We start from the raw sequence: 25364 nt of genomic DNA on the forward strand, positions 1-25364 counted from the left end.
TGTGACCATGTGTCAGAACAGGACGTCCCACCTATAAATGGTGCTTGATAGTGTCTCCACACCTTACTGGACTGTTCTTTGGTACTTTCTCGACCTTTCAGGTTGTAATCATTTAAAGAAAAATGTACTAAACATAGGGCTTAAGAAAACTTTCCAGTGCCTGAGGGTAACGCTGTGCTGTAGAGGGTTAAAAATAACAAATACCGAAATATAAGCTACAATACTCACAAGAAAATCCAAACTTTGTACCGGCTTTCTAAACGCTCGTTTATATGTCATGTATTTCCGCTAGAGGCCGCTCTACCCTCACAAGTAATTTCAGCCCGTCCCTCTAAGTTTGAACTTGGCAAAGTTCAAAAAGCTGACATAATCATTACTTAAAACATTTATGGACCCTACTACTTAAATACCTGCTTGAGCAAAACTCTATTTTTGTATTTATGTCGTTTATTTAACATTAGCACATTTTTCTTATAAGTTTAAAAGTCTTACACTACAGGCTATATGAAGTATATATGATATGCAATATATTTTATACACTGTATGATAACCATATTAATAAATATGTGTTATGTTTTATGTATTATACTTATTATTTGTACGATTATTTTTAATAATACATTTTTATTTATTTATTTATTTATTGCTCCTACACAGCAGCTGTGTGCCGTTTTTTCAGAGTGCTCGATGGTTGAGTTTGTTTCCGGTTGTGTCACTTGTATGTGTAACACTCACAGCTGCAGTGAAGTTGAGCAGCTCATGACTGCTGGAAACGACGAGTTTGGATTTACACACATCACTGACCCGCTTGATTTGAGTCTGTGGGGTTCGGGAAAGAGGATAAAAAGTGTATTTGGCGATGTAAATAAAGTAGTTTGAGAAGGATCGTTTTTGGCAGAAGAGAAATGTCTGGATGAAGAAATAGAAGAGAGTGTTTATCGCCATTAAACTACAGGTTTCTGTAATGACTGGTTAATGTTTGTATAATGGAGACGAAGGTAAGGACTTGTTTGACGTATTTTTGGTTCAAGTTTGTGACTGATCTGTTTTTCTGTGCACAGAGATCACACTGGGCTTGAACTGGCAAAGTATTTCCAAACACACGCCGATTAATTTTTCTCATTAAGTGTTTTGAACTGTCGCAAACATCATAACCGACCCGTTTAACACTCCGAAATGGGCCTCTTTATGTTATTTTAACGGCGTTTAAGGGCTTTCTGGTAAACGTAGGAAAATATGGATCATTAAGGGTCTTGTGACATTTTAGTGGGGTCATGACGTCATTTGTGATGCATGCTGGGATATGTAGTTGATTTGTAAATCATTTACCGAGATGAGTTAATCATAGAACCAACACACTAACTAATTACCCATATAAGTGAGAGAGCTTACAGCTTTCTGAATGTAAATTCCCAATGGAATAATGTTCAGTTTCAAGTCATATATGTATGTATGTATATGTATGTCTGTGTATATATATATATATATATATATATATATATATATATATATATATATGTATCTGTAGATATATATATATATATGTATATATATATATATATATATATATATGTATATATGTGTGTGTGTGTATGTATATATATATGTATGTATGTGAAGACTTCAGATGCAAAAGCCTCCAAGTGCCGTCTGAAATTTTCTTCTAAAATGAGCATTTTCATCAAGCTCGTATGTTTATGTTCAGTAATTTCACTTTAATTGCAATGAAACTGACCCATTTATTGCCATTAAAGTGAAATTACTGAACCTAAACATACAAGCTTGATTAAATTGTTCATTTTAGAAGAAAATTTCAGATGGCACTTGGAGGCTTTTGTATATATATATATATATATATATATATATATATATATATATATATATATACTGATTTCTGTAATTTTACACTAATTTCTTTATCACAACCCAAAAAATTTAAGGCAAAAAAATATATTTTATTTATTATTTTATATTATATGTACAAATACAATAAGTTGCCTTTAAAACCACAATATTTAATATCATAATATCTTAATGTTGATTGATTACCTGTAGTTTTAATAGTAAAACTTAAAATTACACCAAATATCTGTAAATCTACAGGCATTTTTTATGAAAAGGGGGGAAATTCTGTTAAAAAAAAAATACATAACTGGAAAACGTTACTTTTTTTTTTTTTACAGTGAAGTGGAAAAAAAAAAAGTCACAAATAAGCCAATATTGAAATTAAAATGTCAAATGTGACTTAATACTGTCTTTATTATTCAATTAAATGTCACCTAAATCAAATTACTTGATTGGTGAGCTGCATTTACACATAAGTTGTGAGGTTTTGTCATTGTTCCCGTTTTTCATAACTTTCATTGATCTTTTAGTTAAGGTTTTACTTTTACTTGTAATGGTAATGTAATAATCCTTAATTTAGCTCTGCTTACTTGACTGTCTATATGAAGATGTTTCTAATAATGATGGAGGGATTCAGACGCATGCTGTCACGAGCTCACTTCTGCTGCGAGGCTGATTTATCAATCCCGCCTTTTATGAATTTCTCTGTAATTTGATCTCTATTCCTCATGTTACTTCCTCCTTTTGTCTTACTCATCATAATTTATATTCGTCATCACTAGTTTTCTACTTAAAGACTTGTTGTAAAAGTGGTCACGCACATTAATGACATCAGACGGTTAGTGGTCCAGCCAGCACTGGCTTTCTTCTAGGATTTTTTTATTTTTTTTAAGTGATGTATTTCACTTGAATCAGAAGTGAATTTTCTCACACACAGACTCTCTATGTCTGAGCAGCGAGGAGTCGTGACTTGTGAATCCTTACATAGAGAAACCCTGTCTTACTGTTCATACAGACCTCACTGTTTGCTGTTTCGATAGCTTCAGGATGTGTGTGTGTGTTTCTGTGTTGGCTCTATGTGCCTTAGAATAACGGGAGCTTTGTGGAAAGTGTTTTTTTTTCCCTCAATGCACTGTGAAATGATTTTATTTGGTGACCATTTGTATGCTTAGTTTTATCACAAAAACATGCTCTGTATAATTCAGTTTTTACTTCCATCATCTTAGTTCACTAACTTATGGATGAATCTCATGACAAAATGTTATAATTCACCCAATAAGAAAGCAAGAAAAAATAGGACATACTGTTTTGCTTTAAAAAACTCTTTGTATGATATTTAATTCAATATTTTTTTATTTGATGTAGTTCTAAACAGCCCTCAGATTACTTCCAGAAACGGTGTGAGTTAAATGGTAATCGGGTTGATGCTAAGGTCATGTGCTTTTAATACTGTCCAAAAAAATCCAACCGAACAAGTCTTGCTGGTTCTGTTCCATTAATAATAAATGATTGCTAACATGTCTCGACACATTTGGTGTCTGTATATGCATGTGCTTTACTTGCTGTTCTGCCTCCACACAGGCACAGGTTTTATATGATTTCACGGCAGAGCCTGGGAATAATGAGCTGTCGGTCCGAGAGGGTGAGACAATCACAATAACCAATCAGGTGAGTTTATTTTCATATTCATAACGCCTGGTCTGCTCCGAGATGATGCATGTGTATGGATGGATCAAAACTTTCTCTGTAACGCTGATCCATTCCCTTCTATTCCCAGAATGTTGGTGGAGGATGGATCGAGGCAAGGAACTCCCGAGGAGATGTCGGATTGGTACCAGAGGACTATATAGAGGTAAGCAGTGTTCAACCAAAAGGCTTTTTCATATGTATATACAAAATGAATTAATAGATTTATTAAGCAAGGAGGCACTGAATAGATCAAATGTGACAGGAAAGACATTTATAATGTTACACAAGATTTCTAATTTCAAAGAATCCTTAAAAAAATTTATCATAGTTTCCACAAAAATATTAAGCAGCACAACTGATTTCAACATTGATAGTAAAAGCAGCATATGAGCATGATTTCTGAAGGATCATGTGACACTGAAGACTGGAGTAATGATGCTGAATATTCAGCTTTGCCATCTCAGGAATGAATTGCATTTTAAAATGAAATATAAACAGTTTTAAAATTGTAATATTTTGCAATATAAATGTATTCAATGTATTTTTGATCAAATAAATGCAGCCTTGATCAGCATATTAGACTTAATTTAAAAACTTTTTCTCAAATCTTTGAGATGCTAGTAGATACAACAAGATAAGAGAACATTTATTTTACACAATAGATACTAAAATATTTGAAAACAGAATATGTGCATTTCAAAGTTCAGGTTTATGTTTATCAACTAATATTTCAAAATATTAGCCAATTATTAGATTGTCTCCATCATGGACAAATACACTGCCATGAGTTTCAATACCAAAAGGACAGAGGAACTGTTGCTGTTGGAATGTGACCTGTTTGATCAACAGGAAGTGTTTTCCTTTCCTGTGGCCAGGCAGAGTTCAAGTGTCATAGTGTAGTGTTCAATTCCAGGCTTAAAGGGATATTTCACCCTAAAATGAAAATTTACTCAAGTCATTCCAAACCAGTATGCATTTCTTTCTTCTGCTGAACACAAAAGAAGATATTTTGAAGAATGTCAGTAACCAAATAGTTGATGGGCTCCATTGACTTCCATAGAATTTTTTTCCCCCCTCCATACTATGGAAATAAATGGGGTCCATTAACTGGTTGGTTACCGACATTCTTCAAAATATCTTCTTTTGTGTTCAGCAGAAGAAAGAAATTCATACAGGTTTGGAACAAATTAAGGGTGAGTAAATGATGACAGAAATTTAATTTTTTGGGTGAACTGTCCTTTTAAGGCTGAATTAACGTGCTAGTGCCACCATATTTTACATGGTGTGGAAATTCAACAGTTAACATTTTAAATAGTTCTACCAATATTGAAAATTAAGCTTCAAAAACATTCATAAATCTGAACGTTCAGTGCAGCAGTATCTTTGTTTTTAAGTGCATCATTCTGTGTTGCTGAACAAAATCACATAAAGTCATCCTGGGGCAGTAATGCACATGGAGACCTGGTAAACAGTTTACTCTCTGTATAAATAGGTGGTGGAGTGATTCTGCCTGCTGCTGCACCAGACATGCATTTAGATCTCTCTCCTGACCTGAACTCACAGCTGCACTATCGTACAAACACACAAGCTTCCTTCATTTCTCTTTTCTCGGAGCCAAACAAATGACCACATGTTCACACTTCTACAAATTCACATTCTTTGGCGCCCAAAGCTGTTTTTTTATGTTTTTGGATTCTGATGTTTTTAAAAAAAAATGGAAGTAAATGGATTGCAAAAGCTATTTTATGTACTTTTTAAAAATGAAAAGTAGGGAAAGTAAAGAGAAATAGGCCTTGACCTAGACCGAACTTTCATATAAAGTCATCCAGGGGCCACTTTTCAGGACTGTTCCTATCAAAATTAACAGAATATTTTACCATACCCAACAAAAATGTTAATCTCACAATTTTCCTCATGATAGGGACTTACAAAAAGTCAATCAAGGCTTGTTTTTGAAGATCAGTATACATTTAGTATATCCATGGCCTTTTTATGGATATATTTGAGGCCTTAGAAACAATTGTTCTCTCGAAATGTTTTTATATTTTTTTTCTCCAACTTCAGCAGCCAATTATGAAAATATTTGTACCCTGAGTAGATTTTAAACAATTTGGGAACAAGTTTGTCTACCAATATATATGATACCAGCAATCATAATGCATGAGATATTATATCCTAAACATTGCTTTTCAGATAAAATGTTCGTTGGCGAGGAAATTTCAGGGGGCAGAAAAAAATATATAAATATAAAATAAAAATAAAATATTTAAATAATCATTAGAATTTAAGATTTTATTCCTAATTTATTGTTATTAAAACTATTATTATAAACTAAAATTATTACTATTATACTATAAAATATTTTTTATACTTATATTTAGTCTCAAATAACAGAAAGCATGACACACTTATTTAATTCTGTCTTATTTGACTCTTCATCTTTTCATGTTCTTCTAGATTAACCAGGCTAAGCCTTTTACCTCTGGAGGAAATGCAGCCCCCCTCGATCTCTCGTTCTTCGACAGTCACGTGCCGACCCCAGCCAGCACCGCACAGGTAAGCCACCATGAGTCTGATGGTTTCCCATGTGAATAGGTCAGTCTGTTGACTAATGCCTCACATAAATCGGTCAGTTTTATTTATTGTGTCTAAAACGCACTGTTCGGTTCATTCTCTGTGTAGCACTCCTTCTCAGTGCATTTCTCCTGCTGTTTAACATCCTGAGAGGAAGTGAGCAGGAAGGGAGATTCCCGTTCCGAAGCATAAAATGTCTTACTCAGAATGTAAAAATGTGTGTGCAAGCAAACTCTTAAGTCTGAGGATAAAACATCCTGTGTACCTTATTCAGAGGATCAGCGAGAGGCCCAATGTGGAGGATGATGATTTTTAATTAAAATACAGGGTGAAGTGTTTGGACTAGTAATGTACTGTGGGTTTGGCCTTCAGTGCTGAGACAGACAATTTCATTGAGTGGGCTCAAGTCTTTTCATATGCTGCTTTGTTTTTCGGAGGAACCATGATTTGATCAGCAGTATTTTGAGGAGTGGGAAGCTGTTTGACAGCTATCGCTTTCAGTTGCACAGCATTTGTTTCCAGTGGCCAGTTTTTATAGTTTTTAGTGGTATTAAAGACAACATGAAACGGCTAACATTTAGCTTCCATTTAAAGGGTTAGTTCACCCAAAAATGATAATGTCATTTATTACTCAACCTCATGTCGTTCTACACCCGTAAGGCCTTCATTCATCTTCGTAACACAAATTAAGTTATTTCTGATGAAATCCGATGGCTCAGTGAGGCCTCTATAGACAGCAATGTCATTGAACTTCTCAAGATCCAGAAAGCTACTCAAAACATATTTAAAGGTGCCATCGAACGTTTTTTTTTTTTTTCAAGATGTAATATAAGTCTAAGGTGTCCCCTGAATGTGTCTGTGAAGTTTCAGCTCAAAATACCCCATAGATTTTTTTTAAATACATTTTTTTAACTGCCTATTTTGGGGCATCATTAACTATGCACCGATTCAGGGGCTGCTGGCCCTTTAAATCTTCGCGCTCCCTGCCCATCGAGCTCACGACTCTATAATACAGTGCATTTACAAAGTTCACACAGCTAATATAACCCTCAAATGGATCTTTACAAGATGTTCGTCATGTATGCTGCATGCATGCTTCGGGTCATGTGAGTATAGTATTTATTTGGGTGTTTATATTTGATTCTGAATGAGTTTGATAGTGCTCCGTGGCTAAAGCTAACATTACACACTGTTGGAGAGATTTATAAAGAATGAAGTTGTGTTTATGAATTATACAGACTGCACGTGTTTAAAAATGAAAATAACGACAGTCTTGTCTCCGTGAATACAGTAAGAAACGATGGTAACTTTAACCACATTTAACAGTACATTAGCAACATGTTAACGAAACATTTAGAAAGACAATTTACAAATATCACTAAAAGTATCATGATATCATGGATCATGTCAGTTATTATTGCTCCATCTGCCATTTTTCGCTGTTGTTATTGCTTGCTTACCTAGTCTGTTGATTCAGCTGTGCACAGATCCAGACGTGACTGGCTGCCCTTGTGTAATGCCTTTGTTGGGAACATGGGCTGGCATATGCAAATATTGGGGGCGTACACCCCGACTGTTACGTAACAGTCTGTGTTATGTTGAGATTCGCCTGTTCTTCGGAGGTCTTTTAAACAAATGAGATTTATATAAGAAGGAGGAAACAATGGAGTTTGAAACTCACTGTCTTTTCCATGTACTGAACTCTTGTTATTCAACTATGCCAAGGTAAAATCAATTTTTAATTCTAGGGCACCTTTAAAACAGTTCATGTGAGTTCAGTGGTTCAATCTTAATATTCGACGAGAATACTTTTTGTGCGCCAAAAAAACAAAATAACAGCTTTCCAAAAATATATAGTGATGGCCGATTTCAAAACACTGCTTCAAATTTTGTTTCAAATCAGTGATTCGGATCGTGTGTCAAAATCCCAAACTGATGAAATCACGTGACTTTGGCACTCCAAATCACTGATTCGAATCAAAAGTTTTTAAATATGTTTTGAGTACCTTTCTGGATCTTAAGAAGTTCAATGACCTTGCTGTCTATAGAGGCCTCACTGAGCCATCGGATTTAAACAAAAACATCTTAATTTTGTGTTCTGAAGATGAACGAAGGTCTTACGGGTGTGGAACGACATGTGGGTGAGTAATAAATGACATTATTTGCATTTTTGGGTGAACTAACCCTTTAAGTGACACATTTCAGAACATTCAGCAGGAAATGATATCAAGATTTGATTAGGTTGAAATGTATTAGAACACTTCCGCACCCTTGGAATTTTTAATTTGATATTATAACAAAGTGCACTTTTTAAAAGTCTACTAAAGTGTGTTAAGAAATATAGTCATGAAAATGTACTCTAAGTACACTTAAGTTGCCATTTATTCAGTAACATTTTATTATCTTCAAGTAGTTTTTTTTTTTTTTTAAATATAATATTTTAAAGCTGCAGTCCGCAACTTTTTTTGTTAAAGATTTACAAAAATTATATAATGAGAATATACAGCATGAATCCATTTTCCAAACCGTGTTTTTGTCTTACCCTGAATCATTATGGTACACTTATAATAAGTGTTTATATTCGGACTATTTCAGACCGGACTGGTAGGACTCGCCGCAGAGTATCACAGTAACTGCGTGACTCGCCATAGACATACACGGAGAAAAGTAGCTCCGGCTGCAATTTTCTTCCGCAAGACGCGTGCAGTTCTGTTCAGACATCAGCTTTAAGTACACTACAAGTGCTCATTCAATACAATTAAATGCACTTCTTTTCAAGGGTCAGGTAAACACTTTTCATGTTTTCATGTTCTTTTAAGCATTTAGTTGATTAATATTAACCATCAGCCTCAGAGGCATAGAAAGCTATTATATTTTGATTGAAGATTAGGAAAAAAAAAAACTTTATCCGTATTTAGGATCAATGTTGAGTTCATGTTGTCTCCAAGTTTCAAAAGCTTGTCAGTACCTTTAGTGTATAGTCCCTTTTAGTGTATAGTATAATTATGATTCATGAAATGATCATGTAAAACCACCCCCTGATGACAAACAATTTCCTATTAAGGCTGTCAAATGATTAATCGCGATTAATCGCATACAAAATAAAAGTTTGAGTGTGCCTAATATATGTGCGAGTACTGTGTGTAATTATTATGTATATATAAATACAAACACTTTCATGTATATATTTGAGGTATATTTACAAGTATATGTATTTATTTATATTTTTAAATAAATTATTTATAAATAAAAATTTTTGTACATAAATAACAAATTTCTCTGAAATATATACATACATTTGTGTGTATTTATATATACATAATAATTATACACAGCACTCACACATATATTAGGCAAACTCAAACTTTTATTTCGTATGCGATTAATCGCGATAAATCGTTTGACAGCCCTATTTCCTATGGTGTTATATCAAAACCTTAAGCTGATTGACTAGTCAAGAGACAGACTTTAACCTGTTATCTGTAGTCTGCATGTGCCCGATAGATCTCTGATAACAGATGTGAAACCAGCAGCAATGCAAAATATTTATGAGTCATTGTGAAATGTGTGGCACTGTTAACCACAGACTTCCCTGTGATCTGCAGGCATAGATTTTAGTCAGCTCTCTCAAGACATTTTTTTATTGGTGGGTCATATAGTGATACAGAATTTCATACACACAGACACACCCACAAAGTGGTCATATATAGATATTTTTGTTTCTGTGTGCTAAAAAAATTCAAGATTTATGTATTTGAATTGCATATTAAATTTCCACCCATTTGGATTACACTGTTTTAACATAAAGGATTAGTTCACTTTAAAATTAAAATTTCCCCAAGCTTTACTCACCCTCAAGCCATCCTTGGTGTATATGACTTTCTTCTTTCTGATGAACACAGAGTTATATTAAGAAATATCCTGACGCATCCAAGCTTTATAATGGCAGTGAACAGGAAACAACGAGTATGAAGCTGAAGAAAGCGCATCCATCCATCATAAACGTACTCCACACGGCTCCAGGGGGTTAATAAAGGTCTTCTGAAGCAAAGTGATGCATTTGAGTTAGAAAAATATCTATATTAAACAAGTTATAAAGTAAAATATATAGCTAATATACCTAACAATATTCAATTAGTTAAAATTTAAACAAATTTGAGGATTCATTGATTGTGTATTTTAAAATGCATTCATTTTATTAGTACAGAAAAGTTTACTTATTTTTACCTCTTTCAGTTATGTATGACTGATTTAAATTTAGTAATCCAAATAGATGCCATTCAAATACATACGTCTTAAATTTAGGCCTAAGTATTTTGTAGAGTGTGTTTCATTGGGGAGCAGGGTTGTCTGAAATAGATTACACCACAAAAACAGGCCGTTACGAAAAACGCTAATTGAAATAAAGGTGCAGCAGTGTCTGTTGAAAAGTTGTACAGAAAACACAATAAAAAGTGGTGTTTTATGAGTTATCTGAGGTCATCTGAGGCATAGACTGCTTGAGTTGTGGTTGATTTTTGATGATACAAGCATTTGTCTGAAATGTGTCATAAATCAAGTGGATACTGATGGTGAAGTTGCATGATTGTGAATTAGTCAGCACTCTGCTTTTAAAACTATTTGATGAATAAGCCATATCTAGAAATGTCTATATTGTAATCCCTTCAGTGCAGGTCTCAGCTGTGCCTCTGCTATTGAGCAAATCATTGGTTTGTTGAGGAAGGTTTGACTTTAGAGTCATGTCAGGGTAACCCTTCCCTTTCAGGCGCTTTATGATGATGTCACGTCTTTCCCCCAAGGTGGAAGTAGCTCAGCCGGAAACCCCAGTCACCCCAGGCGTCTCCTCCACCTCTCCAGATGAGGTACCCAAAATTCATTTGGCATGGACTCGGGGGCCATGCATGCTCGATCATGGAGCCCTCACTAACAAGACCAAAACCTAAACACCCTGTTCTTGGGGTCTGAATGCGTTCAGATTGAATCAGACCCCACTGATCACACTACAAATCACACGTCGATCAAACTGATCAGCACTGTTTCGGCTAAATGGTCACATCACAGTCTTCCAGCTATTAAAACATAAATGCAAGCAATGATTCAGTTATATGTTGGATAGCTGCTTCTGATTTATGTCGCAGAATCTGCTTTTTATGTTACAGAAATATTTGTTATTTCATAATTTTTTTTGTTTTCATATGTTTATTGAACTGAACTAAAAGCTCAATCAAGATTTTAAATGATCTGCGTTTTTTAGCCACCTGTACTGACTGCAAACTGATAAATTTGTATTCATGAGCTTGAAAAAAAACCAGAATGCCACAAGAAAAACTTGCCCCTCTATTGAATTAAGTTGCTCAAAAAAGCCAATAAACTGTATTACATTTTCCATTTACTTTAGCACGCACTTTTATCCAAAGCAGCTTACGGATGAGGAGGAAAACAAACTTTTCCAAATTCCTAATTCCAGGCACACACATAAACACCTTCTAAAACAGTCTTTCGCAGCATGGTGCGACATTCTTGATGCATGATGTGGTTTTTTGCATGAGCAAATAAGTAGAAACCAAACAGAGAGTGTTGGACTTTGATGCATGTCTGTTGTCGACTGTGGTAAAATAACAGAATAATTGCAACTATCATTTGGCATGCATTTGCCAGAAATCAGTTGTGCTCAGAGCAGCTTGTTGTGCTTAGAGTTCCTGAAATGTGTTATTGATTATGACGGGATGATAACATGAATGAAGTCTGAATGATGTGTGTATGTGTGGGCGGCCAGATGACGATGATTCGGAAACGCAGAGCTTATGTATTCTATCTCTGTGGCTCTGGGCTTTTGTGTCATCAAGGCCAGCCAGAGGTCCATTTAGTGTCAATTGTTCAGTGTTGACAAGCCGAAGCATCCATCAGGAAGGTAAACATCACTTTCTATTCAATATGTCCATCTATATACGTATATTCCCATTTCCTGGGCTTTCTTTAGAAGTCCTTGAATCGACCGACATCTGAAAATAGCTACCCAAATAGTGTTTTTCAGGCTAATAATAACAACCAAAGGTTATTGGAGCACTTGTCATTGGACGTGAGTGGGCTTTTTAATTTTTTTTATTTTTAAAGTTTCACAGATAAAGAAGAACTTTTCGCTGATAGGCAGGGAATGGCCAAAAATGCATGCCTAACATGAAGGCGAATGATACATGTGGCTTGTGTTATGAAAGCTTGTGATCATGTGCATTTATAATACATACAATCTACAGGACAAAAAAAAACATGGGGCTGACCTTATGTTTTTCCTTATGTTCAAGGCAGATTTATGCTATGCTATGGAAAATAATTTAAGAGTTTTGTTCTGAGACCATTAGTGAAAATGCTCCTATGTAAAGGCAAAATTCACTTTATAAGGTATTTGATGTGTGAGAACAACCAGCCTATAATGGTAAAAATCCACTCATTCATCTTTTTTATAATTCCCATAAATCAAAAGCAGTCTCTTCAAACGAGCTGATTCAGAGCTCTATTAGCATAGACACAGCTCTGAGTGAGAAGCACAGAGTCCGCCATTTCTGAATCCTCACTTAAGCAGCTGGACTTATACAATGTTTGTGCCAAAGAGGCATTACTAGTGTTGTTTTGGGATGTACCAATGAACATAAGAGTCTCCATAGACTCCCACCATCTGAGTCACTGAGGACATAGTTAAATTTCATTTAGAAGGAAATGTCCTGAAGAAAAGTCTTTTACGTTTTGCTTTTCAAAGCTGGATTTTCACAAAGGATGATTCTGAAACGTATAAGGCTGAACGCCGCCACTGACACTTTCTGACATTTTCAGTGTGTGAGATTTGTCTTGTTTTGTTGTTGCCGGTATGCCGGAGCAGGAGCTTTTGAAGCTCTGCCCTCTTCTTGGAAAGGGGGCCGGGAGCGCCAGCTCATTTGCATTTAAAGGGAAACACAAACACGGCACGAGGGAGTGCTAGCTCATTTGCATTTAAAGGGACACACACACAAAAATGGCAATTTTAACATATAAAAAGTATATAAAAAATTATCTGTGGGGTATTTTGAGCTAAAACTCACACTCTGGGGACATCAGAGACTTGTCTTGTTTTTTTTACCAATTGTGATAATTGAGGAATTGTAAATTTGTTCTTTTTCCTTCTTTTAGACAAGTAATGGAAATGATCCATGGGCAGCGTTTGACAATAATGCCTCTGGGGGGTTTTCTAATAACTGGCCGGCTCAACCAGAGGGCACAGAGACAGGGAAAACCAGCAGCAATGCATGGCATTCTGGAGGACAGGGGCACCCGCAGGCCTACCAGGGTCCAGGTAACAACTCAAATAGACCAATGTTTGAATGTTCAGTCTAAACCACTGGTTCTCAAATGTTTTGACTACAAGGTGTCCCATTGTCCACAACAAAATTTGAAAGCCCCCCAAGCCCTACTTTTGTTTTCAGATGATTTTTAATCTGTGGGACCTATAAAAATAAATATAGTAATAAAAAGTAGCTAAATAGTAATAAAAAGTAGCTAAAAATAATTATTTATTAGGATTTCTGAAGTATTAAAAGCTAAATGTTCTTCGAGCAGTCGTGGCCTAATTGTTAGAGAGTCAAACTTGTAACCCAAAAGTCGCTGGTTCGATTCCCAGTACCAGCAGGAAATGTAGGTGGGTGTAGTGAATGAACAGTGGGAGTGAATTTTATAGCTAACATTTTTTTATTAATTTTCCATGTCTAAAATCCTAGCTTTAAAATGAGGGCACCTCATATTAAAATATCCCATTTTTTTTTTCAAAAGAAACAGTTGTTGAGCGAGTAAATTCAAACGAGAAATATTTAGATTTTTAGTTGCTTTAGCTTTTTAATTTGTGTTTTTCTTATTTTAAATCAAGTCATCCTTGGAAGTTTGCTGAGGCCCCTTAGTGGGCCGTGGGCTGTGGGCATCTGGTTGAAAACCACTGGTCTAAGCAAATGAATCTGGAACGTAAACCGAATATGATTCTTTTCTTATTGTATTTTGGGGATTTTGGAGACAGTACAGACAGGAGGACATACAATTAAGGAGAGAATTGAACCTGTGTGTCCAGCAAGAGTGCCAATACTCAACATGCCTGGACTTTGAGCACTAACTGTTAGGCCTGAATATGACAAAATAGGGAAAATATGTCCAAAGTATCCAAAGGAATATGATATGATCACTCATATCTGTTCAGCTGGACTGTGATGTTCAGGGATCACATTTTTCTAGCTGTGATCTATCCAAGAGTTCACTCTTGTGAAGAATAAATCTTGCAAGCACCGCAGTGAGCAAAATAATTAGTTTGAGTGGGTTCATGACAATAATTCTGTTGAACTCTGTCTTAATGACTTATTATCAAACCATTTATCTGAATTAAAATGATTTTTAAAAGTTTTTAATCAGTAATTGCAAACAACAGAAAAGATCTTGGAATATGCATTGGTCAAAATGTATGGGAACTATGAATGTTATATATTGTAAGTAGTAATTTACAATTATTTCATCATCTTTTTATGCCTAAATAGAAAACTGAACACTACAGCTACAAGGCATAAATACTTATCATAATGTTTATTCCTCCCTGGGAGCTGTTACATTCCTCTTAAAGGGTTTCAGTCCAAGCATATTTAGAAAGTAGGAAAGCTCTGGAGTTTGAGTAGCCAAAGTGCTGTGTTACATGGATGTTCTTGGCAGATTCTTTTTTACCAAAACAACTTACAAGAGAGTAAGAATGCATTAATGGAACACTAACATGTTGCGCAGTATTTACTGTATATTTCCTAATGTTTGTAAAAAGTTGCACAGTATGCACTAATGAACAAAGTTTTGTATAAAATCTTCTTAACTCTTGGCAGTCCAGTCATATAAAGAGGCACAAAAGATGTTAAAAATTGCAGATGATATTGCTTTAGGTTCATGCGACACCAGAAATGGAAAGCCAAGTTGCTTTGTGGAATATTTAGCATTCAGTATGCATTGTTTTTTTTTTAAAGTATGTGGTAAAATTTTTTTACAACTAGTTGTGGAAAATGTGGGTGTGGTTAAGTGATCTAATCCGTGTCTTTGAGTCATGTGTTAGTGTTAGTCTAAACTTTGCCGACAGTGATGTCATCTCTGGAAGATCATTTTTGGAAGAGCACATGTTTAATTTTGAAGCAGTAAGGAGCTGAAATTCACCTTTTCCCTGTTCTGTAAAATACAGCTTCAAGATAAACAGAGATTTGTTTTTGGAGATGTTTTCCAATGAAAACTGATTTATTGTTATTGAGCAAGATGATTCTTTCACTGAATTACTCATAAGATTCTAGGAATTAAATATGGTTTGATTTTTACCCTCAGTGCTTGCGCAATCAGTTTAATAGTTTTAAATGGAGCTTAATAGATTTATTTTATAATAACAAATCATCTTTTCCTTCTTTTCTGAAGACATTTACCCCTACCCATGTCTTATTGAGCTCTCAGGTAAATCATGAAATTCGTGTAAGGACTGTGTTGTTTTTATAACAAGCTGCATGAGCTGAACAGTGTGCGTGTATGAGAATGTTTTTTTTTTATTTTTTTTTTTATTAAGGGTTTTTCTTGCTGTGAATTTTGCTGTGTATTCTTCAACTTTAGTCCCCAGTAGAGCTAACTAACATATTGAAACTTCTTTTCTTTTTTTCTTTTCTTTTTCTTTATTGCTTTCTGTTAAATGGTCACATTAAAACTGATGGGAAACGTTTTAGCATTCCTTCATGTGTTTTTACTACTTTTCAAATTAATTTGGTGTATAGATTTTGTTTTACTGTTCTGAGAAACCTAGACTTTCTATCTTATAATGATGAATATCCATCATATATAAAGTTTCTGATGTTTTTATTGTGTGAAAATGTTTAAACTAGTTTTTGCATAAATGTAGACCGATAAAGCTTTGTCAAAGGTTAGTTAGCATGTCTGATTTGTCCTGTCTCTTGGGTTTGGCTAACTAACAGCATATTCTCAGTGATTTTTAGTTTGAAGTATGTTTGAAGTGTGTATAATGATTGTTTATAGGTGCAGAAGATGATGAATGGGACGAGGAGTGGGATGACGTGAAGTCATCGGGTGGCTATGCTGAATCTGAGGTTGGAGAAGGTGGCGCTATTAACAGAGGCGGAGCTCACGGTTCATCCATGAAAATTGCACTTAATAAGTAAGTCGGATTGCACAACACAGATTGGACACACATCCAAGAGTCACATGATACACATAATAAAGCAAACAAGATGCACACAAAACTGCTCAAATTAAAACTTTTTACACCATATTTATTTATTTAAAGTTTACTTGAAATATTGAAAACGGAAAATGTACATTGTCTGGTTATCACTTTATCAGTGGCCTAATGAAAATTGTCATTTATTACTCACCCTCATGTTGTTCTACATCCGTAAGACCTTCATTTTCAGAACACAAATTAAGATATTTTTTGCCTCCATTGCCAGCAAGATAATTAATGCCCAGAAAGCTACTAAAGACACATTTAAAAGTTGTGTTCATGTGACGAAAAGTTGTATAAAGTGACGAATACTTTTTTTGCACCAAAAAACAACAACAAAATAACGACTTTTAAACAATATCTAGTGATGGCCGATTTCAAAACGCTGCTTCGAAATCTTTTGTTTCAAATCAGTGGTTCGGATCTAGGAACTAATTGCAATACTTAGCTGAAAGTAAATTGTTTTGTTACTTTTGTACATTTAGTCTGTTCCCACACACACAAGTGCAAGTCTAAGTGACTACGTTATGAAGAGATTTTTAATTAATTAGGTTAAAAGATGTTTAAGCAAATTAATTAAACTGTAAAGTAATGGGGATTCCTTTTTTAAGTAATGAAAAGTAACTCAAATATTAATGTGTAAATTTTAAATTTACATTACCTGTTATACATCAAAAAGTAATCGGATTACATAATGCATGTGTACCCCGACACTTTTCACTACTATTTTATTTAAAAATCATTCTGTATAAGATGTTTTCCAATTGATGTGCTTTTTCACCGTTTTCTTGATTCCAATATCAGGTTGTGGTTTATTAATTTTTTTTTTTATTTTTTTTTTAAATCATTTCATGCTTTGTCCTTTTGTAAGCCGCATCCTCTCTTTGCAGATTCCCTGGTTTCTCCAAATCAGGTCCTGAGTTGTACCTGCTCTCCAAACAGGCCGCCAAAGGAACTAAGTTGCCTGTTTATGTAAGTCGCTCATTTACTGTGCCTTTTTATAGTATTGTTTCTTTGATTTATGATGCTTTGTAACTGTAATATCACTTTTTTACTGTTGTAATAGTGTACTGAAATGGTATTAATGGCTTCATCAAGGGTTGTATTTACTGTATCATATTCAAGTATTTATCTGACATGAATATGTAAATATATTCACTGTATTTCAGATGGGAGAAGTTGGGCCAGTGTGGGCGTATCCAGACTATCAGCTGGACTGTGTTGTCGCTGACCCTAAAAAGGGCACCAAAATGTACGGCCTCAAGAGTTACATTGAGTACCAAGTCACGCCTACCGTAAGTACAGAAACAGTCATGTTTAAATTAAATAGCTTCATTCCAGCTGATGTTGTTTAATGCTGTCCTTTTGCAGACCACAAACAAGCCTGTCAATCACAGATACAAGCACTTCGATTGGTTATATGAAAGGCTTTTGGATAAATTTGGGTCGGCGATTCCAATCCCCTCCCTGCCTGATAAACAGGTGACAGGTAAGCACTTTTTTTGTACATATTGCTCCCTGAAAAGAAGTTTGAAATTAAAATGAGGTTGATTAATGCCCCCCTTTTTAGGTCGATTTGAGGAGGAGTTTATAAAAATGCGTATGGAGAGGCTTCAGGCTTGGATGACGCGAATGTGCCGGCATCCGGTTGTCTCCTGCAGTGAAGTCTTCCAGCTGTTTCTCACCTACAAAGATGAGAAGGCAAGAGTGTTTTTAGTATTAAAAAATGTATAGCTATTGACTAATCAATCTTTCCATCTTTCATCTAAATTTGTTGCTTATTAGGTTTTGAGACAAAGCCGTTGTTGTTACAGTATTTTATTAAACATCTTTATTACAGGACTGGAAAACGGGAAAGAGAAAAGCAGAAAAAGACGAGACTGTTGGCGTCATGATTTTCTCCACTATAGAGCCTGAGGCACTGCCAGACCTTGACCTGATTGAAGTGTAAGCCCTACAGCCCACTTTAGGACTTTAGCTGGTCCAAGATGGTTATTAGCTTGATCTTTTGTAAGTTTGACCAACTCAAGCTGATGTGATCAGCCAGAAGCTGATTTTTTGCTTGTCCAAGATTGTCTGCCAGCTAGTAATGAGCAACCTCTTGATGGTGATGTTCATCAGTGTTGTCTTGTTGCCTTTAGAGAGCAGAAGTGTGAGCAGTTCAGCCGTTTCACCAGGGCGATGGACGACGGTGTGAAAGACTTACTGACAATAGGAAATGAACACTGGAAACGCTGCACAGGCCGTGAGTATCACTTGTTATGACACTTAAAGTTGCACTCTGTATATGAAAGATTGAAACTGAAGACTGGAGTAATGATGCCTAAAATTCAGCTTTGATCACAGGAATGCATTACATTTTAAAATAACAATATCACAAAATCTTACAGCGCCCCTCCACATTTCCTTTAACTGGCACTTTGATGAAAAAGAGCCAAATTCGCTTGTTTCTGAGATTTTGTACTTTGTTCATGCCTCAAATTTCACTGTCCAACTTTGAAAAGCTATATTCTGATGTGTATTGTGATTTTATAAAAATCTCTACAAATTAAATATCATACTTCAACTTTCAAGAGTCTCAGGCTGATTAGTCTTATTTCCTGTTATGCTTGTTTTTCTCAGCACTTCCAAAGGAATATCAACGCATTGGCAAAGCTTTCCAAAACCTGTCCTCAGTGTTCACCAGCAGTGGATATGAAGGTATCAGAAACTATTCGGTTCCTCTTACTAAAGAAAGTCAATGACGTAAAAAATATTCTGTTTCTAGTCCTGAGAAACTTTATTGAACACCTTCTTGTTCCTTGTTAATGCTACTTAGCATTTTTTTTTTTGTTGTACCAAGCGACTTTGTACAAATAGTATATTATTTGCAGGTATTGCACCCTGAAAGATTAGACAAGGGCACTATGTTGATAAAGCAAGATCGTGACCTTCCTCAGTCTCCTCGCTTGAGCTTGAACTAGCAGTCTAGATGTTCAACTTTTAATCTGTTTTCATTATCTTGAATGTGTGTGAATTCTGTTTGACCCACAGGAGAGGCTGCGCTCACAGACGCACTGACGGCAGCAGGAAAGACCTATGAGGAGATCGCTCAGATGGTGGCGGAGCAGGTAATGAAAACCCTGATATAAGAGAGAACTGAGACGTTTTACAGTGTTTTGAAGAAGTTGTTTGTCTTAAAGCCTCTTACGTGATAGGGGAAATGTAGGTCTTTGCGTATCAAAACTTTCTTGGCCACCAAGAAATTACACTACCTTTCAAAAAGTTTGGCGTCAGTAAGATTTTTTTTAAAGGTGTTTTAAGGTCATTTCAAAATAAACCCAGAAAGGATGATCAGGACTCTGAAAGCTGCTATATAGGTGGAGAAAGCCATAGTTGTGCGATTGTTCAGCCTCTCATCCTCGTCCGTGATCATTTAGCCCTGTGTTATTCATCTTCATTGTTATCAATGAATGAAACATGCAATGAATGAAAACGTGGTTGTTGTTTTGGCCTCCAAACTGTGATTGTTGGAAGGACTTCACTTGTCTGATAAGTGGTCTTGTGGCGCCAGTGTAGCATTGAATATTTTTAGAGCTCCGTTAACCCCCCTAGTGGGAAAAAAAAAGAACTAAAATGTATTTAAAATACATTTATTTTGTGCTAAATATACTACAAATACATTTACATATTTATGTGCTAAATAAAAATACCCTGAAATTGTACTTTTTGGTATACAAAACTGGTATACTTAATGTCTGTTAAACTTATTTTGTACTCTAATTGTGCAGAAGTCCAACTGGTGCCAAAGTGGAACTATTGCAAGAACATTTAAAGACTGATATTATACAAAGGTCATACAGTTGTTATTAATAGTGCTATTTAAACACTTTTTAGGCATAATATTAAGAAATGTGCATTGTGCAATAAAGAAATACTCCAAATAAAGTTGAATTATTATTTTATATCAGTAAGTAAATAGATTTTGAAGTATACTTAGTAAAATGTATTTTAGATAGATTTTGGTATAGGTTTTTTTTTTTTTTTTAAACTAGGGCCTTCATGTGATCTAGCAGTGAAACTGAACATGTCTATAAAGATTACGTTTAAAAATGCACCTGAATACCTGTAGTGTTTACACTACAAATGCAATGTTATATGCGTTTCTGGCTACCTCTGAATGTGAATGTTTTGAACCTTTTTTACACCTGTATTTAATGCTGACTTCTTAAGATTGGATCACACAAGATGAATATTGAAGTTGCAAACCAATGCTTTTGTTTGTTTATGTGAAATTTTAAATAATTGTTTAATTTACATTTAAATATTAGTGTTAAAATAATTATGAACACTGTTATAAGAATTGCCCAATCATATTAGAGGACTGGAACTGAATTGCCTTTTGTTTAATGATGATTTAAGTCTAGTTGTAAGGGAATTAATTGTTTTAGTTAGCTATTTTCTCCACAGTTAATGGTTGTTCTTGTCCAGTTGCATTCAAATTCCTGTCTGTAAGTGCGCATACATGTGTTCGAGTGACGTGAACGCTTCGCGAGCGGTTGAACAAAGTGACCCTGGGTGTGTTTGGGCTCTGTCTGGTTCAATCATTCAGTTTTGTCTGTCTTTCCCTCTCTCTCTAGCCTAGGAAAGACCTTCACTTCCTCATGGAAACCAACAATGAGTACAAAGGCCTGCTGGGATGCTTTCCTGACACTATTGGAGTTCACAAGGTAAATGAAAGAACTATTACTCTCACCATGTCTGCCTGGAGATTAGCAGTTCTTAAAGACACACACTCTGCTTTAAAACCTAGTGAGCATCCTAACTATCATATAATGGCGTAAGTGACCTTTTAGGCAGCTCACTAAGTGTTTGAACAGAGCCGCTGAATCTGTAATAAGAGGACGGGAGAATAGAATATAGGAGAATTCACTTGGCTTACTGGATTTTGAGGCCTCTTTCTCTTGCACAGGCTGCCATAGAGAAGGTAAAGGAAGGCGATAAACTAGTGGCCGCCGGTAAAATCAGCTCCTCAGATAAGACCACCATGTCTAAACGTGCCAGCACCATGTCATACGCTCTGCAAGGTATTGTGACCTACTTGCACTGACCCCAAAAAGCATTATCCACCTTTAAAATACCTTTATTTAGTAACTGAGGTGTAGTTTAGCACATGACTAGTTTGATGTGAATGGTTTAAACATGTTGGAGAGTCATAATTCCACTAATTAGCACATTAGAATGCAGGAACAATAACTATAATTTTCAACAGGCTCAATAAATATAATTACAGGGTTCCCACGGGCCTGGAAAACCTGGAAATAAAAGGGAATTTCTGATTTTCACACCAGGATTTCTTGATTCAATATACATTTTTCTATTTATGCACAGTTTAAATGTATGTGTTTACTCGTATTATTTTACTAGATTATATTTTATTATACTACCTGCGATTGTGGAAAATGGGTGGATGGGATTACCTTATTGTATTTTAATATACATATTTATTAGATATTTTATATACACAGTAAAATGCAGTACAAATTCTTACATTTTAATAAATCCTGGAACTCTCTTCTGCTCACCAAGGTTGCATTTATTTGATCAAAAATACAGTAAAAACAGAAACATTGTGAAATATTATTACAGTGTAAAATAACTGTTTTCTATTTGAATATATATTGTAAAATGTAATATAGTTTTGTATATGTAATATTCCTGTCTCAAAAGATAATCATATTTTACTTCAGTCTTCAGTGTCACATGATCCTTCAGAAATCATTGTAATATGCCGATTTGCTGCTTAAGAAACATTTCTTGTTATTATCTATGGAAGAGGATTAGGGCCAAGCAATAATAAAAACACAAAACCATCTTGAGATTAAAGTTGTTAAATTTAACAAGAAAAAAGTCAAGATAAAATGTTGAGAATAAAGTCATTAAATTAGGAGAAAAAAGTCGTTAAATTGCGAGAACAAATTTGTTAAATTATGAGAAAAATGTCGTTAAATTTCGAGAAAAAAGTCTAGATAAAATGTTGAATAAAGTCATTAAATTACGAGAAAAAAGTTGTTAAATTATGAGAACAAATTCGTAATTTAACGACTTTTTACTCATAATTTAAACTTTATTCGCAACATTTTTTCTCGAAATTTAACGACATTTTTCTCATAATTTAACAAATTTGTTCTCGTAATTTAACGAGTTTATTCTCAACATTTTATCTTGACTTTTTTCTCGAAATTTAACGAGTTTTTTCTTGAAATTTAACAACTTTAATCTCAAGATGGTTTTATTTTTTTATTGTTGCTTGGCCCTAATCCTCTTCCGTAATTATCACTGTTCAAAACAGTTTAATAATTTTTAGGGAATCATAATAAATTTTTTTTAGGATTCTTTGTATTATAGTATTTTATATGTCTTGCTGTCACACTTGATACCTTTAGCAAGGATGCATTAAATTGAAGTTAATTTCTTTCTTTCTTTCAAAAAAAAAAAAATCCTGGTTTAAAAACTTTCGAAGAGTAGTGTATATTATTATTTCTCTCTTCACTGCTTCTGTTATTAGCTCTATTGTAATTAGGGGTTTGTGTGAATCTCAGTCTGGAGATACTTTATAGTATTATTCTATAAATAATAATTTATTTGAAAAGAAAGAAAATCCCGTAAATTCATTGGACAGAGAGAGTGTGAACCCTGTAACGCACTGACCCAACACAACACATCTATCATCCGGTGTTTGTATGCGTCTGTTGTGACTGTGATCAAGTCTTTAAAAACAGAGCTGGAAACTTTTTAATTAATGAATTTGACACATCTATCCTCTGTGCAGCGGAGATGAACCACTTCCATAGCAACCGTATCTATGACTACAACAGGGTGATGCAGCAGTACCTGGAGGAGCAAGTCAAGTTCTATGAGATGGTAAAGTATCTAAACGATAGTAAAAGTTAAAGAACATCCATTATGTTTGGAATTGTTAAAGCCATTAAAATGGTCTTTGTTTTTCACAGATTGCAGAGAAACTACGTCACGCTCACAGTCGGTTCACTACTATGTAACGGTGGAGCGACCACCCGGAAGCTGCCTTGTTCTCTCTTCATTTTCTCTGTTCCTCTTACATGATTATTCTCGCTCTATTTTTTCTATTCCTGTTATTTGTGTCATGATATCAGTGCCATAAATATATCCTTTCGATCTCAGGCCAAAGATAGTGTCTCAGAAAGCACGCTCCTGCGCGAGAACTGGCCAAGCTCAAGTGTTTTTAAAAGCAGCTACAGATTGTCTGAAGAATCATATTATATGGGGCTTTAATTATTATAATTGTCTAGTTGTTGATTCGGATGTTCCTCATTCTGTTATATGACCCTCATAGTTTTGATATAAGATAAATATGAACATGCATTGAGAGAGACATGACGTAATGTACTACTTTTATACAAGTGATCTGAACATATACATATACAAGCCTAGTTTCATTGTGCCTTTTTTGTATAGGTCCTGCAAAAAAAACAAACATGCTTTTTATCCACTGCACTTTACTATGGCCTTTGAGATGCATCATCCTGTTTGTATTTGGTAACAGCCAAAAACAACCCAATAGTTTTCATTCGAAGGTTCTGAAGGTGATTTCAGGAGGGCTGGTCCTTTTTCCCCCATAAGAGACATTGACATTTAGTTATTTTCTCTGTCCCCAAAGCCAAATTACAAACAGAGATTGTGCTCAGTTTGATGCTTCCACCTCAGTGCAATTATCACCGATTTCTTATCCTGTAAAAATGAAATTATACTCCATCAGGTGCATGTTTTCCAGTTGTTCATATATTTTATATGTATAGCAGTGTTTGCAAGTCTCTTGTACACAGAATGACAAAACAATTGAGATTATGATTTAATAAATACTGATTTGTATGCCATGCAATGCATTTTGTTCTGTGTATCTTTCTAAAAATGAATGCAGTGTAACAGAAAACCCTGAGAGAGAGTCTGAAACCACACCCTATACCCTTAAATAGGGCACTGTTTGAAGGGACTGCCATTTGTAGTGCACTCATTCAATCCCATAATGCACCGCAATAACTATTGTGCAAGTGATGTACACTCAATGTCTATGCACTCAACTGCATAATGCACTGTGAGGGTCGTGCCAAATAAATGCCGTAAAGAATATCATACATGTATAAATTCCTTTTTGATTATCCAATTGTTTGATTAAGGATTATACATGCTAGTTTCCATGACAGAGTTCATGATAAATCTTTTCATTACCACTAGAGCTGCCAGTTTGTGAAGTTTCAAATGATTATTAAAAAGCAAGCGCAAACTATGCAATTTCACTATTTATATGTTTATTACGTCATTAAGGGCACAAACAACATGCTTGAAATATAAATGTATTGCATAATAAAACAAACTGGAAACCGATATTGGAAGCAAAAAACATCTAATATAATATAAGCTAAGCTTGCAGGCTAATCAGGAAGATTATGCTATGCGAGTACATAAGCTAACTAAAAAAAAAAAATGCTTGATTTCATAACCTATAGTTTCAGTTAGTATATGAACCATTTCATTTAAAAGACATTAATGGTCATTATAACGCATTTTATTATAATGCCCATGTCTCAAATCCTAGCCCTAGACTGTCTGGTTTTGGTAACCAGTTTAAGGGGATACTTCACTGGTACTTTTCAACAAAAAAGGTGAAAAAAAAGCAAACTGATGCTACCCGACTAGAGAAAACAAAGAAAAAAGGCTGTTGTCTTTCTCTTTGCCAAATAGGCAGGAACATTTCAACACCCATTATTTACGCACAAGGCATGTTGCTGTACAAGGCCACTCCCACTAGTCTGCTATAGTAGGACATACTTCTTAGCAAACTTTGTCATAATGGTGTCGATTTGTATTGATCCTGTGTGCAGGAATTCAAAGAGTAGGAATAGTGGGAATGAGTTTCTTTTGGTTTCCAGTGCAGGATCCAATGCGTTGTAGGTAGAGGCAAAATTTGTAAAATATGGAGATG

General features: G+C 35.0%; 1 protein-coding gene across 5 annotated transcripts; it reads left to right on the forward strand.

Annotated features, from left to right (window-relative positions):
• Positions 1-705: 705 nt before the first annotated feature.
• Positions 706-24490, forward strand: snx9b (sorting nexin 9b). Of its 5 annotated transcripts, XM_067384332.1 has the most exons (20): positions 707-998; positions 3427-3513; positions 3623-3697; positions 5992-6090; positions 10908-10970; positions 13270-13432; positions 15553-15588; positions 16159-16297; positions 17254-17335; positions 17533-17658; positions 17735-17852; positions 17934-18064; positions 18204-18310; positions 18505-18608; positions 18986-19063; positions 19397-19473; positions 20983-21072; positions 21315-21429; positions 23175-23266; positions 23356-24490. In XM_067384332.1, the coding sequence occupies exons 1-20, from the start codon at positions 987-989 to the stop codon at positions 23401-23403; spliced, it is 1842 nt and encodes a 613-aa protein (XP_067240433.1). In that variant the 5' UTR covers positions 707-986; the 3' UTR covers positions 23404-24490. The 5 variants fall into 5 exon arrangements, 4 of the variants coding, with proteins under 4 accessions (XP_067240433.1, XP_067240435.1, XP_067240434.1 ...); XR_010894975.1 differs by lacking the exon at positions 21315-21429 and having other exon boundaries at positions 706-998; positions 23356-23412; XM_067384334.1 differs by lacking the exon at positions 10908-10970.
• The last annotated feature ends 874 nt before the right edge of the window (positions 24491-25364 follow it).

This window comes from Chanodichthys erythropterus, chromosome 4 (assembly GCF_024489055.1).
Source record: "Chanodichthys erythropterus isolate Z2021 chromosome 4, ASM2448905v1, whole genome shotgun sequence".
Lineage (NCBI taxonomy): Eukaryota > Metazoa > Chordata > Actinopteri > Cypriniformes > Xenocyprididae > Chanodichthys > Chanodichthys erythropterus.

What these genes read in the sequence shown, in the direction of transcription:
- snx9b (XM_067384332.1), top strand. An exon ending in TCACCTACAAAGATGAGAAG is followed by an intron (nt 18,065 to 18,203) that starts GCAAGAGTGTTT and finishes TCTTTATTACAG; the next exon opens with GACTGGAAAACGGGAAAGAG. An exon ending in ACACTATTGGAGTTCACAAG is followed by an intron (nt 21,073 to 21,314) that starts GTAAATGAAAGA and finishes TCTCTTGCACAG; the next exon opens with GCTGCCATAGAGAAGGTAAA.